General features: G+C 37.8%; 1 protein-coding gene across 9 annotated transcripts in view; it reads left to right on the top strand.

Annotated features, from left to right (window-relative positions):
- The window catches only part of ARHGAP44 (Rho GTPase activating protein 44), a 242,618-nt gene that overhangs the window by 113,769 nt on the left and 111,160 nt on the right, over nucleotides 1-17,689 (top strand). For all 9 annotated transcript variants that reach the window (XM_049776835.1, XM_049776841.1, XM_049776834.1 and 6 more), the window contains 2 exons: nucleotides 5,340-5,379; nucleotides 6,016-6,120. In XM_049776835.1, coding sequence (XP_049632792.1) covers nucleotides 5,340-5,379; nucleotides 6,016-6,120 — 145 coding nt within the window. The remainder of the gene's footprint in view (nucleotides 1-5,339; nucleotides 5,380-6,015; nucleotides 6,121-17,689) is intronic.

Here is a 17,689-nt window from a genome sequence, read left to right on the forward strand (position 1 = left end):
CTTAACTTCTTTCTTTACTATATGGATACCCTTGACATTTTTTTTTCTGGTATGATCAGGTCTCTTTTAGCTGGTACTCTTCAGGCATGCAGAATTTGGTTGCTTGTAGTCATTAGATCTGTGAGTTTCTCTTCAATGATATCCTTGACTGTTGATTCTTCCTGGGGATTTTCTTCCTGGATCTCTGGAACTCTAATGATTCTTACTTTGTTTCTGTTTAGTCTATCAAAGATTTCTATTTTCATCTGTTCATATTCTTTAAGTAATTTTTTCATTGTCTGATCATTTGCTTTAAGGCTCTTTTCCAATCTCTTCTGTTGTAAGGAGTTGTCATGCATCTCATCTTCAGCTCACTTCAGCTACTGTTACTCTGTTGGAGATATTTTCCATTGAAATTTTTATTTTGTCTACTGAGTTTTTCAGACCTGTTATTTTAGTTTGGAGTTTTTTTGATTTCTATCTTCATGCCTTCTTTTGTTTGTTTCTTTTTTTGTTTTTGTTCTTGGGGGCCACACCTGGTGACACAGAGGGGTTACTCTTGGCTATGCACTCAGAAATCACACCTTGCATGAGGAATCATATGGGACATTGTGTGATTGAACCACGGTCCATCCTATGTTAGCATATGCATGGAAAATGCCTTACTGCTTGCACCACCGCTCTGGCCCATATCTTCTTTTTTTTTCTTTTTTTATTTAAACAACTTTATTACATACATGATTGTGTTTGGGTTTCAGTCATGTAAAGAATACCACCCATCACCAGTGCAACATTCCCATCACCAATGTTCCAAATCTCTCTCCACCCTTGTCTTCTTAATCCTTATTTGTGTTCTGTTCAATTAGACCTATGCTTTCTTTGATTCCTATGAGGATCCTCCATATTTTTTCTCTATAAATTACTCTCTGAGAGGCTCATTGGGTGGTTGGCATTTTTTTGTGTCATCAGAGCTGCCAACTTCATTCTATATGCCCGGTGTTGGCTTTCATTGTTTCCCCATTGTCACTCGTGTGTTTTTTCTATGTGTTATGGAGTACATTGGCTAGAAGATGTGCACGGCTGCTCTGTGGTGCATTCCTCTTGATCCACCCTGTTTGGGCATTCCCAGTTCAATTTCATCACCAGCTTTAACTGGGGTTTCAGGGCTGAGGTTGGTTTCAAAAGCGATGTTCAGGCTTCTGCTGCTTTAAATGGCAGCAGCAGTGACCCAACTCCACCCTGTTTGGGCATTCCCAGCTCATCTCCGTCACCAGCTTCAACTGGGGTTTCTGGACTGGGGTTGGTTTCAAAAGTGATGTTCAAGCTGCTGCCACTTCAATAAGTAATATTTTCATGAGAGTTTGATGTCATATAATATACAAGACTGGGTTTTATTTATTCTTTTTTAATTTTGGAAATATCTACTGTGATCAGGGCTTACTTCAGTATCTTTGCTCAAGGATAACTCTTGACAAGTTTATAGGTCCATTTAGGGTGTAGAGAATTGAATCCAGAAAGTGCTTTACCCCTTGTATAATCTTTCCTGCTCATATACTACTTTTTCCAACTGTGCCATTCTCTATTGCTTTATTAGGATAAAGAGTTTTGCTTTTATATTGCCAAGTGAGATAAGGGATTCAGTTTTTCCATTTTACTCAATTACTTTATCTCATGTAAGAAGTCAGTCTGGCTCCTCCATAGACCTTGGGTGCTGTATTTATTATGTAAGAGAGTAAGAGTGTTTTATGATTACTGCCTTCATACTATCCAAGAGTTTTCTATTGTTGAGTATCCTCAATTCCAGGTAGGGTCTGTGTCCAACAATGTATGTGATTTCCATGGCTATTTTTCAGGAATCATAATATTCTGGCTCAACTTTCTAAACTTGTCAATGGATAGTACATGTGTTACCTTGTTACAGACATAACAGAGGATGAGGAGTGATGATAGAAACCTGGAGTCCCTTTAGAGCTTATGTGTGTAGGGCTACTTTAGGACAACAGATTTTTTGTGATGTTTAACTGTCTTGAACAGTAGTTCTGTACACATTTTTTATTTTTCTAGTTCAGTTTTCTCTTTCCTTTTGCTACAGAGACCAGAGTTGATTTGCCAGTTTGTCTTCACAGCTGGGTTTCTCAGATTTTAATATTCCAAGATTACTTTTAGCCTAAAATCTACGACCTGATAATTATTTACCATGTCATTCTTTGTGTCTGATGATATTTAGTTCGTTTGCATTTTGTCCGCCTTTCAGTTTTTTCTCTTATTAATGCTTGGGGGAAGATCATTATATCAGCTCCAAAGTTTATAGTATTATACACATTTATTAAACTTTACCAAATACAAAATGTTCATTACCTTTCATCAATAGATATCATTTGGTTCCCATTAACCCAGTCATTATCCCATACATTCCGCTCTTCCAAGGTTTTGTAATCAATATTGTAATCTAAGGTCAAATATTTTGTCATTGTTTGATACTATCTTTTTTCTTATTTGGTTTTACTTTACTCACAGATGAATGAGTTTACCTGGCATTTAACCTTTTCCCTCATACATACTTCATCAGTAAAATGTTTTTGAGTTCTATTTACTTTGCAGAAAATTGAAAGACTTCATGTTTTCTTAGGGCCTCATGGTATTCCATTGTATATATTTACCATATTACCTATTCATTTATATAACTATGAATATTTACATAAAATTGCAACTCTCGTGGGAGGCCCCCGACCCGCGGGGGTGTGGAAATGAAGGTTGCTAGTTATTAGTGGGTTCACCCGAGCAGAACCGACCTGTAAAGAAGAACTAGAGAAGTTAGTAAGAGAAGCCCTCAAGACTGCACATGCTGTTCAAAAGGGATTTATTGTCAGGGGGAATCAGCTTTTAAGGGCTGAAATACATCAGAAGGTGTTACAAGTTTTCCACCAATCACAGTTACAAGCATTCATTAGCATAAGCTGGGACAGGTAATAGGGAGGGGCAAAGAGGTAGACCTGAGCACGTTTTACTAGAAAGCATAAGATTCAAACAGAGTTCTATAAATTATACTCAACAAGAACATCAGCTATAATCCTAATAACCTTTTGCTAACACAAAGGCAAGTTGCTCTATATTTTTCTTTCTGGCTGGATGTATTGGGCTGCTTTGAATTATTTCAGTATTTGTCTATTTCCTTTGTTCTCAAGGCATGGGCGCCTTTGGTCACGTGGGTGACCAGATAAGGAATTACTGAGGTGTCTTATATTCTAGGTTTTATCAGCTAGGCTCCCCACATAAAATTAAGGTAATATTTGATTATTTTGATTTGCATTTTCTTGATAAAAATAAGGAAGATTTTATATACCTAATTATTATGTTTTCTTGAGAGTAGTCTTTTCATCTCTCTTTATTTTAGTGGGTTACTGTTTTTTTATTGAGGTTTGTGAGTGCTTTGTATATCATTTATTACATCTTTATTTGATATATTTTGACATGCAACTGTTTTTTATATTTGCAGTGTATCATTTTGTAGTTTTTTTATTTTATTTTATTTTATTTTTGGTTTTTCGGGCCACACCCATTTGATGCTCAGGAGTTACTCCTGGCTAAGCGCTCAGAAATTGCCCCTGACTTGGGGGGACCATATGGGACACAGGGGGATAGAACCGCAGTCCTTCCTTGGCTAGTGCTGGCAAGGCAGACACCTTACCTCTAGTGCCACCTCACCGGCCCCAATTTTGTATTGTGCATTTTCTTTGCCATGAAAAATTTTCTCTTTGATATAGTCATTTTGTTTATTTTCTCTCTTGAGTCACAATATTGAAGACACCACTGTGGTCTGTATCCTGGGGCAGGAGGTCCACCAGTGTGAAATAAAAATCCACTAGTTGTGAGATCACTTTACGCACAGTATCTCTAATCCCATGGTGAATGGGTCTGAAGAAGCAGGGATAGCGGTAAAATATTAATAAACCAAGCCAGTCAGAAGCCAATCTGCACGTCATAGTGTTGTCTTTGAGTGTCAAGTCAAAATTCTCTTTTATTTATTATTCCAGAACAAAATCTACCAGGGCAAGTCAGGGAAGAGTGATCCAGGTGGGCTTTTACATATCAAAGGAGTTTTATCAGAAAGAGGAAGATGGGGGCCAGAGTGGTGGAGCAAACGGTAAGGTGTCTGCCTTCCCCACACTAGCCTAGGAATGGACCACATTTCGATCCTCTGGTGTCTCATATGGTCCCCCAATCCAGAAGCAATTTCTGAGCGCATAGCCAGGAGGTAATCCCTGAGCATCACCCTTGGGATTTCCCTCCCCCACCAAAAGAAGAAAAGTGGAAGATGGAGAATGCCTTCTTTTTAGTTTATTAGCTGGTGTCATCTTACAACCAGAAGGTTCTCAGGAGTTGTGGGTTCTCCACCAGTAACTCATGGCCAACCAGATCAACATAAAGACCTAAGGATACTCTTCTGCTCTGTCCTAAGTACTTGGGCTGAAGAGATTGGCTTGTTTTTTTTTTTCAATATATTTAATATTTTAGTAAATTTTATGGGTTATGGTTTTATTTCAAGTTTCTTACTCAACTTTAAATTAACTTTTCTGAATGACATTGAGATTAGATTCTACTTCTTTCGGTACTCCTTTCTTCCTTCTTTACTTCCTTTTTTCCTTCTTCCTTTCATTTCTTCCCTTTTTCTTCCTCCTTTCCTTTTATTTCTTTCTTCTTCCTTTCCTCCTTCCTTTCTTTCCTTTATTGGCTCTCCAGTTTTTCTAACACCATTTATCAAAGCAGGTTTCTTTGCTCCATTTTATGAATCAAGCCCTTTATCATAGAATAATGTTCCATAAATCTGGAGTTTACTTCTAGTCTTTTCTGTTTCATTGATATATCAGCCTATATATATATTACAGTACAAAAGATTATTTAATTTTTGAACTACATACACTTTATAATAACTTGAAATCAGGAAATGCAATAGCTCCCATATTTTCACTCATAATTACTGTGTTTTGATGTTTTTTAAGCACCTATCAATTTTAATTCCTTTTTTTTTTTTTGCTTTTTTGCAGGAGGCCAAATCATACACTTATTTAAAGTTACTTGATTCTGTTGTATTAATTTCAAAAAGTGAACACATAAAAATGATGGTCTTTATTTAGGTTCCATTCTATAGAATAGACTCTTCAGAATATCTAGTTGTTTGGAGTGTTAGTTACTTAAGGTTTTCTATAAATTCCAGCATTCTCTGTTTTTTTTTCACATTCTAGGAATTTCTGCTACTACTATTGCATTTTTCCTAATCTTACTGCAAATAAAAGTGTGAAAATAATATATAGTAGTATCTTCCTAATTTTATTCTGAATGTTTCTCAATTTTCTCTTTAGGGCAGAGAAGACAGAAGTTTTGAGTGAAGACCTTCTTCAGGTAAGGTTGCTACTGGTCCTTAAATTCAGATATGCTTTTCTAAATTAATCAATTTTAACTCTTACTTAAACTGCTCAGCATACAAGTTATATCCTTCACAATAGCTCCTTCATTTTGTTGTTTGTGGTGGTATTTGAGTCACACTTGGTCCTCAAGGCTTACTCTTGACCTATGTACAATCATTCCTGGCAGAGCTTGGTGGGACCAGAGATTGTATTTGATAAAGCTGCACAAAAGACAAGCACCTTCTATGCTGTACTATCTCTGCCCCAGCACTTCATTTTATCATATTAGTTAGGTATGATTTTTTTCACAAAATTTTAACTTCTTTAAATTTTATTATTATTATTATTATTATTATTATTATTATTATTTTGAACTTTTGGGGACCAATCTTGGTCTTAAATATACAAGACATGTATTTTACCACTAAGCACAATTCTGTTTTTCAGTTGACTTTTAATGACTTTTTATTCATCGTTGTTTGCTCTCTATTCTCTGTTGTTGGATATTGTCTCCTCAATGTTCTTTCTCTTTGGATTTGTGGATACAAATCTTTCACATGACTTTACTTTTGACAACCCCTTTTTATGACCTTGTCCTAATCTTTGACAATACCTTCTTTTCTTTCTGTAGGTGGAGAAGAGGCTAGAGCTGGTAAAGCAGGTGTCTCACAGTACACACAAGAAGCTTACTGCTTGTCTCCAAGGCCAGCAAGGAGCAGAAGCTGACAAACGTTCTGTAAGTTTTCACCTAACCTAATTTTTACTCATTATTTATTTATTTATCTATTTACTTACTTATGGGTTTTGGGTCACACCAGTGGTTCTCAGGGGTTACTCCTAGCTGTGCTCAAAAAACACCCTGGTTACTCGAGGATCTTATGGGATGTCAGAAATTGAACCAGGGTCCATCTGTATTGGCTGCATTCCAGGCAAATGCCCTACTGTTGTGCTGTCGCTGCCAACCTAACCTAATGTTTTTTGATTCTTAGTTTTTGGTTTTCTGGGCCACACCCTTTTGATGCTCAGGGGTTACTCCTGGCTAAGCACTCAGAAATTGCCCCTGGCTTGGGGGGACTATAAGGGACGCCGGGGGATTGAACCGCAGTCTTTTTCTTGGCTAGCACTTGCAAGGCAGACACCTTCCTCTAGCGCCACCTCGCCAGCCCCATAGCCTAATGTTTTTTTTTTCTTTTTTTATTTATTTAAACACCTTAATTACATACATGATTGTGTTTGGGTTTCAGTCATGTAAAGAACACCACCCATCACCAGTGCAACATTCCCATCACCAATGTCCCAAGTCTCCCTTCGCCCCACCCAACCCCCGCCTGTACTCTAGACAGGCTCTCCATTTTCCTCATACATTCTCATTATTAGGACAGTTCAAAATGTAGTTATTTCCCTAACTAAACTCATCACTCTTTGTGGTGAGCTTCCTGAGGTGAGCTGGAACTTCCAGCTCTTTTCTCTTTTGTGTCTGAAAATTATTATTACAAGGGTGTCTTTCATTTTTCTTAAAACCCATAGATGAGTGAGACCATTCTGCGTTTTTCTCTCTCTCTCTGACTTATTTCACTCAGCATAATAGATTCCGTGTACATCCATGTATAGGAAAATTTCATGACTTCATCTCTTCTGACAGCTGCATAATATTCCATTGTGTATATGTACCACAGTTTCTTTAGCCATTCGTCTGTTGAAGGGCATCTTGGTTGTTTCCAGAGTCTTGCTATGGTAAATAGTGCTGCAATGAATATAGGTGTAAGGAAGGGGTTTTTGTATTGTGTTTTTGTGTTCCTAGGGTATATTCCTAGGAGTGGTATAGCTGGATCGTATGGGAGCTCGATTTCCAGTTTTTGGAGGAATCTCCATATCGCTATCCATAAAGGTTGAACTAGACAGCATTCCCACCAGCAGTGGATAAGAGTTCCTTTCTCTCCACATCCCCGCCAACACTGTTTATTCTCATTCTTTGTGATGTGTGCCATTCTCTGGGGTGTGAGGTGGTATCTCATCGTTGTTTTGATTTGCATCTCCCTGATGATTAGTGATGTGGAACATTTTTTCATGTGTCTTTTGGCCATGTGTATTTCTTCTTTGTCAAAGTGTCTGTTCATTCTTCTCCCCATTTTTTGATGGGGTTAGATGTTTTTTTCTTGTAAAGTTCTGTCAGTGACTTGTATATTTTGGAGATTAGCCCCTTATCTGATGTTTATTGGGTGAATAGTTTCTCCCACTCAGTGGGTGGCTCTTGTATCCTGGGCACTATTTCCTTTGAGGTGCAGAAGCTTCTCAGCTTAATATATTCCCATCGGTTAATCTCTGCTTTCACTTGTTTGGAGAGTGCAGTTTCCTCCTTGAAGATGCCTGTAATGTCCTGGAGTGTTTTGCCTATGTGCTGTTCTATAAATCTTATGGTTTTGGGGCTGATATCGAGGTCTTTGATCCACTTGGATTTTACCTTCGTACATGATGTTAGCTGGGGGTCTAAGTTCAATTTTTTGCAAGTGGCTATCCAATTGTGCCAACACCACTTGTTGCAGAGGCTTTCCCTGCTCCATTTAGGATTTCCTGCTCCTTTATCAAAAATTAGGTGGTTGTATGTCTGGGGAACATTTTCTGAGTATTCAAGCCTATTCCATTGATCTGAGGACCTATCCTTATTCCAATACCATGCTGTTTTGATAACTGTTGCTTTGTAGAACAGTTTAAAGTTGGGGAAAGTAATTCTTCCCATATTCTTTTTACCAATGATTGCTTTAGTTATTCGAGGGTGTTTATTGTTCCAAATGAATTTGAAAAGTGTCTGATCCACTTGTTTGAAGAAAGTCATGGGTATCTTTAGAGGGATGGCATTAAATCTGTATAATACCTTGGGGAGTATTGCCATTTTGATGATGTTAATCCTGCCAATCCATGAGCAGGGTATGCGTTTCCATTTCCGTGTGTCCTCTCTTATTTCTTGGAGCAGAGTTTTATAGTTTTCTTTGTATAGGTCCTTCACATATTTAGTCAAGTTGATTCCAAGATATTTGAGTTTGTGTGGCACTATTGTGAATGGGGTTGTTTTCTTAATGTCCATTTCATCCTTATTACTATTGGTGTATAGAAAGGCCATTGATTTTTGTATGTTAATTTTGTAGCCTGCCACCTTGCTATATGAGTCTATTGTTTCTAGAAGCTTTGTGATAGAGTCTTTAGGGTTTTCTAAGTAGTTTATCATGTCATCTGCAAACAGGGAGAGCTTGACTTCTTCCTTTCCTATCTGGATTTCCTTGATATCCTTTTCTTGCCTAATCGCTATAGCAAGTACTTCCAGTGCTATGTTGAATAGGAGTGGTGAGAGACGACAGCCTTGTCTTGTGTCAGAATTTAGAGGGAAGGCTTTCAGTTTTTATCCATTGAGGATAATATTTGCCACTGGCTTGTGGTAGATGGCCTTCATTATATTGAGAAAGGTTCCTTCCATTCCCATCTTGCTGAGAGTTTTAATCAAGAATGGGTGTTGGACCTTATCAAATGCTTTCTCTGCATCTATTGATATGATCATGTGGTTTTTATTTTTCTTGTTATTGATGTTGTGTATTATGTTGATAGATTTACGGATGTTAAACCAGACTTGCATTCCTGGGATGAAACCTACTTGATCGTAGTGGATGATCTTTTTTACGAGGCATTGAATCCTATTTGCCAGGATTTTGTTGAGGATCTTTGCATCTGCATTCATCAGTGATATTGGTCGGTAATTTTCTTTTTTGGTAGCGTCTCTGTCTGGTTTAGGTATCAAGGTGATGTTGGCTTCAAAAAAGCTGTTTGGAAGAGTTTCTGCTTGTTCAATTTCATGAAAGATTCTTGCCAAGATTGGCAGTAGTTCCTCTTGGAAAGCTTGATAGAATTCATTAGTGAATCCATCTGGACCTGGGCTTTTGTTTTTCGGCAGACATTTGATTACTGTTTTAATTTCCTCAATGGTGATGGGGGTGTTTAGATATGCTACATCCTCTTCTTCAACCGTGGAAGATTATAAGAGTCCAAGAATTTATCCATTTCTTCCAGGTTCTCATTTTTAGTGGCGTAGAGTTTTTCAAAGTAGTTTCTGATTACCCTTTGAATCTCTGTCATATCAGTAGTGATCTCTCCTTTTTCATTCCTGATATGAGTTATCAAGTTTCTCTCTCTCTCTTTCTTTGTTAGGTTTGCCAGTGGTCTATCAATCTTGTTTATTTTTTCAAAGAACCAACTTCTGCTTTCGTTGATCTTTCGGATTGTTTTTAGAGTTTTCACTTCGTTGATTTCTGCTCTCAGCTTTGTTATTTCCTTCTGTCTTCCTATTCTTTGGTCCTTTTGTTGAGCATTTTCTAGTTCTATTAGCTGTGTCATTAAGCTACTCAGGTAAGCTCCTTCTTCCTTCCTGATGTGTGCTTGCAAAGCTATAAATTTTCCTCTCAGTACTGCTTTTGCTGTGTCCCATAAGTTCTGATAGTTTGTGTCTTTATTGTCATTTGTTTCCAGGAACCTTTTGATTTCCTCCTTGATTTCATCTCGGACCCACTGGTTATTGAGCATGAGGCTGTTTAACTTCCAGGTGTTAAAGTGTTTCTTCTGAGTCCCTTTGGAGTTCACAAATAATTTCAGAGCCTTGTGGTCAGTGAAGGTAGTCTGCAAAATTTATATCCTCTTGATCTTATGGAGGTATGTTTTATGTGCCAGCATGTAGTCTATCCTGGAGAATGTCCCATTTACATTGGAGAAGAATGTGTATCCAGGTTTCTGGGGATGGAGTGTCCTATATATATCCACTAGGCCTCTTTCTTCCATTTCTCTCCTCAGGTCTAGTATATTCTTGTTGGGTTTCAGTCTGGTTGACCTATCTAGTGTTGACAAAGCCGTGTTAAGGTCCCCCACAATTATTGTGTTTTGTTGATATTATTTTTCAGATTTGTCAACAGTTGTGTTAAATATTTTGTTGGCCCCTCATTCGGTGCATAGGTGCATATATGTTTAGGAGAGTGAATTCTTCCTGCTCTACGTACCCCTTGATTAATATAAAATGTCCATCTTTGTCCCTTAGAACCTTCCTGAGTATAAAGTTTGCATTATCTGATATTAGTAGGGTCACTCCGACTTTTCTATGGGTGTTGTTTGCTTGGATAATTTTTCTCCAGCCTTTTATTTTGAGTCTATGTTTGTTCTGACTATTCAGGTGCGTTTCTTGTAGGCAGCAGAAGGTTGGATTGAGTTTTTTGATCCATTTAGCCACTCTGTGTCTCTTAACTGGTACATTTAGTCTATTGACGTTGAGAGAAAGAATTGTCCTGGGATTTAACGCCATCTTTATTTCAAAATTTGGTGTGTCTTTTGGGTAGTCTTGTCTTAGATTAGGTCTTTCAGTTTTTCTCTTAAGACTGGTTTTGTGTCTGTGAAGTTTCTGAGCTGTTTTTTTGTCTGTGAAGCCATGTATTCTTCCGTCAAACCGGAAAGTGAGTTTTGCTGGGTCTAGTATTCTGGGTGAAGCATTAATTTCATTCAGTCTTGTCACAATATCCCAGCACTGCTTTCTGGCATTGAGTGTTTCTGGTGACAGGTCTGCTGTAAATCTCAGGGAAGCTTGCTTGAACGTGATTTCCCCTTTTGATCTTGTTGTTTTCAGAATTCTGTCTCTATCTGTGGGATTTGTCATTGTGACTAGGATGTGTCTTGGGGTGTTTTTTCTGGGGTCTCTTTTGGTTGGTACTCTTCGGGCATGCAGGATTTGATCACATATATTCTTTAGCTCTGGAAGTTTCTCTTTAATGATATTCTTGACCGTTGATTCTTCCTGGAAATTTTCTTCCTGGGTCTCTGTGACTCCAATGATTCTTAAGTTGTTTCTGTTGATCTTATCATAGACTTCTATTTTCATCTGTTCCCATTATTTGACTAATTTTTCCATTGTCTGCTCATTTGCTTTAAGTTTTTTGTCCAATCTCTCCTGCTGTATGGAATTGTTATGTATCTCATCTTCCACAGCACCAAGTCTATTCTCAGCTTCTGATACCCTGTCCCAGAGCTTATCCATTTTGTCATTCACTTCGTTTACTGACTTTTTCAGTCCTGTTAGTTGACATGTTATTTCAGTTTGGAGTTTTGTGATTTCTGTCTTCATATTTTCTTGGTTCTTATTAGTGTTCTGTTCAACTCGATCCATGGTTTCTTGGAGTCCGTTGAGCATCTTCCATATTGCTAGTCTAAAGTCCTTATCTGAGAGGTTGATTAGTTGGTTGGTCATTATCTGGTCCTCAGAATTGTCATCTTCATTCTCTATGTCTGATGCTGGCCTGCGTTGTTTCCCCATTGTCACACTTGTATTGTGGGTTTTTCTACGTGTTGTGGTGGTATTCATTGTCTATATGATGCAGGCTGCACACTCCTCTGGCTCCTCCCTTTCTGGATGGGCTGACTTGCCTCTAAGGGAGGGGAGTCCTCCGTGGATGAAGCCTCACACTGGGTCAAATCTTAGGCCTGAGCATGCAACAGAGAAGACAGTCCGGAGAGAAATGTTTGCTTCTGTGACATAGCGCCATTCTTAGTGTGATTTTTCCTTCTTGTTGCAATGGAGTTCTTTCCTTAGAAAGAGTGCATGGCCGCATAGCGAAGCGGAGCGTCCGTGCTCCGCTGGAGCCTCTTTTTTCCCCACTCGCAAGAGTTTCACGCAAGAGGACAGTAGACAGACATAGACAGGTCACACTCACAGTTTTTCACAGTTGGGCCCCAATGGGCCGGTGTACTTTCGCGGATTTTCCCCGCCTGGTGTCACACACAGGGAGCCGGCTTTTGCAAAGCTTTGCCGGTTTTCATGCTCTGTAGTCCCTCCCTGAAAATGGCGTCTGGGCGAGCGAGGTTTCTGGAGCCTCTTTTTGCCCCACTCGCAAGAGTTTCACGCAAGAGGACAGTAGACAGACATAGACAGGTTACACTCACAGTTTTTCACAGTTGGGCCCCAGTGGGCCGGTGTACTTTCGCGGATTTTCCCCGCCTGGTGTCACACACAGGGAGCCGGCTTTTGCAAAGCTTTGCTGGATTTCATGCTCTGTAGTTCCTCCCTGAAAATGGCGTCTGGGCGAGCGAGGTTTCTGGAGCCTCTTTTTGTCCCACTCGCAAGAGTTTCACGCAAGAGGACAGTAGACAGACGTAGACAGGTCACACTCACAGTTTTTCACAGTTGGGCCCCACTGGGCCAGTGTACTTTCGCGGATTTTCCCCGCCTGATGTCACACACAGGGAGCCGGCTTTTGCAAAGCTTTGCAGGTTTTCATGCTCTGTAGTCCCTCCCTGAAAAACAGCCTAATGTTTTTATCCATGCCTGTTGTACACAGTAAAACTCCTTCTGAGCCATGCTTCGTGTAAATAAATCTTTCTCTACTTGTTAATTCATCTGCAGTGTTGCTGAAGAATAGAAGTCTCTCTCTCTCTATCTCTCTCTCTCTGCCATTTAATCTTATCCTGAACATAAACTTTTTTTTCATCTGGTTCTTTTTATATTCTTTTTAGACTGTAGTATTTGGCTAGGAATTACTGACAGTTACAGCTTTAAGGAAGGTATAAACTTTCTCTTATCCCTCCTGTAGCTCCTTTAGATTTTATTTGTCTTAAGATATAATAAAAATAAATACCTATTATTTATTAGCTTGTCTAGGTAAGACTTTCCTTCATTCATTATTCTCCACTCATACTTCATATTTTGAACACATTTAGCTCATATTCATCTTCAGCTTGCCACATTCTCTCTTCTTATAGAATATTCTCTGAATTTCCAGCAACATTTTTGATTATTAAGTTAAATACCTTCTTAGTTCAGTTTCTCAGTTACTTCCCTCAATCACATAACTGTAAGCACCTCTGGGTGTGGCCCAACAACCAATCAATAAATAAAGTTTAAAATAAAAGAATGTTTTTGTAAACATATCAGTTTAAAATTAAGTTACTAAAACATTCTTAGATGAGCACTGTAACTAGAATCCCTGACATATAAATCTTTTCCACAAATTAATCTCAGAATTGTAATAATTGAGCTGCTATATGGTCAAACATTTTCGTTGTTAGTATCAATTACCATGACACAAAAACATTCATTCAAAAAAGATATTCACACCAGCATTCATTGCAACACTTAGTTCTTTTGCTGGCATGTAGAAACAGTTCTGGTGTTCAAGAATAAAGGTGACTGAATAATAAATGTGTGGTAAACAATGGAATATTGTACAACTTTAAGGAAGGATAAAATCATGCAATTAGCTGCAACTTGTATATAGATACTAAAACTGCAGGCTACAAACTTACTGTGATAAAGGCTTGAGTATGTATATATATCATATATATGTGAATTTAGATAAAATAGAAACAATTATTAAAATCTTATATTTATTTGTGTCTCACAAAACTGAGTAGCTAGGAGTCAGTAAAGGAATTATAAAAATTAGACAAAAAAACGGTAAGTTATTTTTGAAAGCAAATTAATGGCACAAGGAAATTGAAACAGGGATGAAAGATAGAACAGCAGGCAGGGTACTTGCCCTGCACAAAACCAACCCAGTTTTGATCCCCAGTACACCATATGTACTGTGAGCACTGTGAGGAGTGATCTCTAGGTACAGAGCCAGGAGTAAATAATAAGCATAGCTGGGCATGCCAAAACCTAAAACCTTCTTGCTTATTTTCTAGGAAAGATAATCTCTTCTCTGCTGCTTCATCTTTTGACATTTCCTCATTGTCACTATTTCTTACACCTCCATTATCTTGATGTCACCTTGATTTTTACTGGCCTTAGTGAGCTTTAGCATAATGGCAGTGTGTGTGACTGACAAATGGAGCAGATAAACCACAAGAAGCTCAGCAATGTCGATGGTGGTAGTCCAACCACTGACACTGAAGTGTCTGGAGCATGTATATGAGCTGCCAATTAGATCTCAAGACAATGTCTTTCTGTCTTGACAAATTTGTTAGCATTAGATTACACCTTGTTTTCCCCAAACAAAGATCATCCATGGTTCCTTTGTATCTGTTTACAACTTGTTTCTACCCCAAAACAAAGATTGTCTTATCTGTAAATTTGGGCAGGACTGGTTCAAGATAGCCTAAACTATCTGTCCTTACTCGGTCCTTACATACCTGAAATGGTCTCTGTACTCAATACAAATGACAGTTCTGGCAGTCAGCTCATTCTTGATATGAGATAGAAGATTGAAAGACTACCTGTGTTTCAGCTTCAACCTGGCTTGGATAATTTTATACATGACCCTGCTTCAGACCCATGCACTCAAGGTCGGAAGTATGGCCCATGGGTTGATTTTACACCTGGCACTCGAACATGGACCCAGAGACTCAAAAAGACCCAAATGAATAATTTAGTGCTCTTGGAGATTATCACCATGATGGCCTCCTCGAGCTGGAATGAGTGTGTAGTGCCCTTCACCAAAACATTGGTGCACATGGCCCTTGTTCTGAACAGCCTCATGTTTCTCTGGGCCATCTTCCTGCTCTTCTCATTAAGAACTATATATTCTAATTTCACTAGAGATTTTCCTTTGCACATATCCCAAGAAGGGAGGTGTGCCTTCCTAGTGGTGATGAGTTCTCAATCTAAAGCCTTTCTACAGCTGATAATTTTTTATATACTACTGGCACTAAACAAGAGAGAACCTCATCCCCACCAGGATGATTAACTGGCTACCATCTCTGCAGACTCAGTATGAAAAATGGCTCAACTAGAGATAACTCTGCATATCAATCCCAGAATCAAGTATACAAGCCAGCTGACAATCCAAGTCCTGGACACTGTCAAATGGTTCAGTGCCCAGAATAGTTACAGATTTATTAACAGAAATGGCACTAAAGAAGATGTATTTTTTTCATTGGACAGATATTAAGAGAAATAGTCCTAGGAAGTTTTTGTGTAGCATGGGAGATGGAAAAACTGGAGTTTGATGTCATGATAGAAGAGAAGGGCTCAAAAACTACTAATGTATCTGGATCTGCCAGAGTATTAGTGAAACATAGCTGATATGGTCCCAATTGATATAGATTCTGCCGATTCATCCCACGGCCTTACTCAGCTGCACCAACAGTCATGGTAGCAGAGGTAGTATCTCAGGTGGTACAGAAGAAGGCAGTGAAAGAGAAAGAGAAAGAGATGAAGACTGGGCAGCATCCCAGATGCCAATGCCAACTGCCTTTCTACTACCAAAGGTGCTTTGTATGAGAACCTTGGCTCCCTAACTTGTAGCAGCTTATTGAGTTTACTGATTTGATATAAGCCAGGAGACAACCCATGTGAGGTGAACCAACAGCAGGGAGATGACCAGATTCCCCCCACTTAGATTACAGCCCAGGTATCAAAGGCTTTTCTTTCCCACAGCGACTTCAGCAGCCCACCACAGACGGTGAAGATGGAGAAACCAAGCTCAACCAAAGTCCAGCTGAGGAAATGCTGCATTCAAAATCTTCACGTGGGTCACTACCAAAAATTAACTTTCCTCTAGGATACTCTCTTGATTATATTTGCATTTGTCACTATATTGCTGGTTAAACTGATTGTTTTACCTATATATACTTTATTAGCTACTCTTATTTCTGTGCCCCCATTGCAAATAGATAACTTTGTGTCTAATTCTAGTGTTTTAATTTTTTTTTACATTTCCAGGGAAATCCATAATGTTGTTAGAGTTTAAATGATTCTCAGCTATCCTAGTGAATGTTTCCCAATTGCTATAATGTTTAATTGTGTATTTTATTTTGCAGTGTTTTCTCAATTTAATTATGTCTGCAAAAATGTTCTCATTAAGTATATATACAAAAAGGTTTGTCCACAGAAGTTGATGGAAAAGGAACTTGGCCATTATAACTCTGAATACAGTGCTCATTCTAAGAATGTTTAGAGAACTTTTTTCAAATTATGTATATCTTCAGAAATTTTGTAATAATTTTTTAAAGAAATCTATGGAAAAGGAACTTGGATACTCTAGAGTTGTATTGCAGTGCTTCATATAAGAATGTTTAGGAACTTGTTTTTAAATTAAATATATCTGCAGAAAGTTTCTAATATTTTCAGATAAATCTATGAAAACTTTGTGATATGTGCAAATAATACAAGGATATATAAAAATATAATCTTTTTGAGATTACCTATACACAATCTTATCTATGATTATTTTTACAGCCAAGTCTATCCTCACTAGCAATGATTGCTAGGAATTAGCTATGATAGTAATTGGTTTAAATTTAATTCACCATCTTACTTGATGATAAAAGTTGTTTTCTTCTTTGTATTTCCCCAGCTTTTACTGTCCTTATAAATTCTTCTCAATTTTTGAAACAAAACAGGGAGTTGTTAGATTACATCTTATTTAGCCAAAACAAAGATCATCATCCCTGGTTCCTTTGTATCTGTTTGTTTACAACTTGATTTTAACCCAAAACACAAATTGTCTTACATGTAAACTTGGGCAGTACTGGCTCAAGATAACCTGAGCTATCTGTCCTCACTCTGTCCTTACTTCCCCAAACTGAGGTGGTCTGTACTCAATAAAAATGACAGTTCCAGCTGACAGCTTTCTCTTAATCTGAGGTAGAATGTTGCCAGACTACCTGTGTTTCACCTTCAGCATTATTTCGATTATTTCATGCATGACCTTGCTTTAGAACTCTTCACCCAGGTTGGAAATATGATACATGGGTAATTTTACATTTAGTCTGAATCCATGAGTTTTTTATAAGTATGTGTATATGAATAATTTCATCAGTATGATTATTTTCAAATTTTATTATTGTTTCAACTTTATTTTTTAATGACTGAGTAATACTAATGTCTATTATTATAGCTTAATTTGTTTAATTATCTATTGACAAAAATACAAGCTATTTCCACCCTTTGGCTATTATAAATTAGAATGTCATTTATATCCATGCTGAAATTGGCTGTGGTGTTTCGGTTATATTCGAGTATATAACAAAGAAGGAATCACTGAACCTTGTTGTACTGTTTAAACTTATTAAACAACTGCCACTAAAAATTTTCTAACTCACAAATATTTTTTTAAGAAATATTCATATTAATATTTATATGGCAAACTTAGTGGGTGTGACTTTTTGTTACAGATGGCTAATGTTAAACATATTTTATTGTGTTTATTAAATATTTTTATATTTTGGAGTCTGCCTTTATTTTAGACTAACTTATCTTTATTATTAAATGTGAATATTCTCTCTTTTTATAACTATAAGAGGTCTTGTTTAAAAAATAGGACTGGGGCCAGACCGATAGCAGAGTG

This window comes from Suncus etruscus, chromosome 7 (assembly GCF_024139225.1).
Source record: "Suncus etruscus isolate mSunEtr1 chromosome 7, mSunEtr1.pri.cur, whole genome shotgun sequence".
Taxonomy (NCBI): Eukaryota; Metazoa; Chordata; class Mammalia; order Eulipotyphla; family Soricidae; genus Suncus; species Suncus etruscus.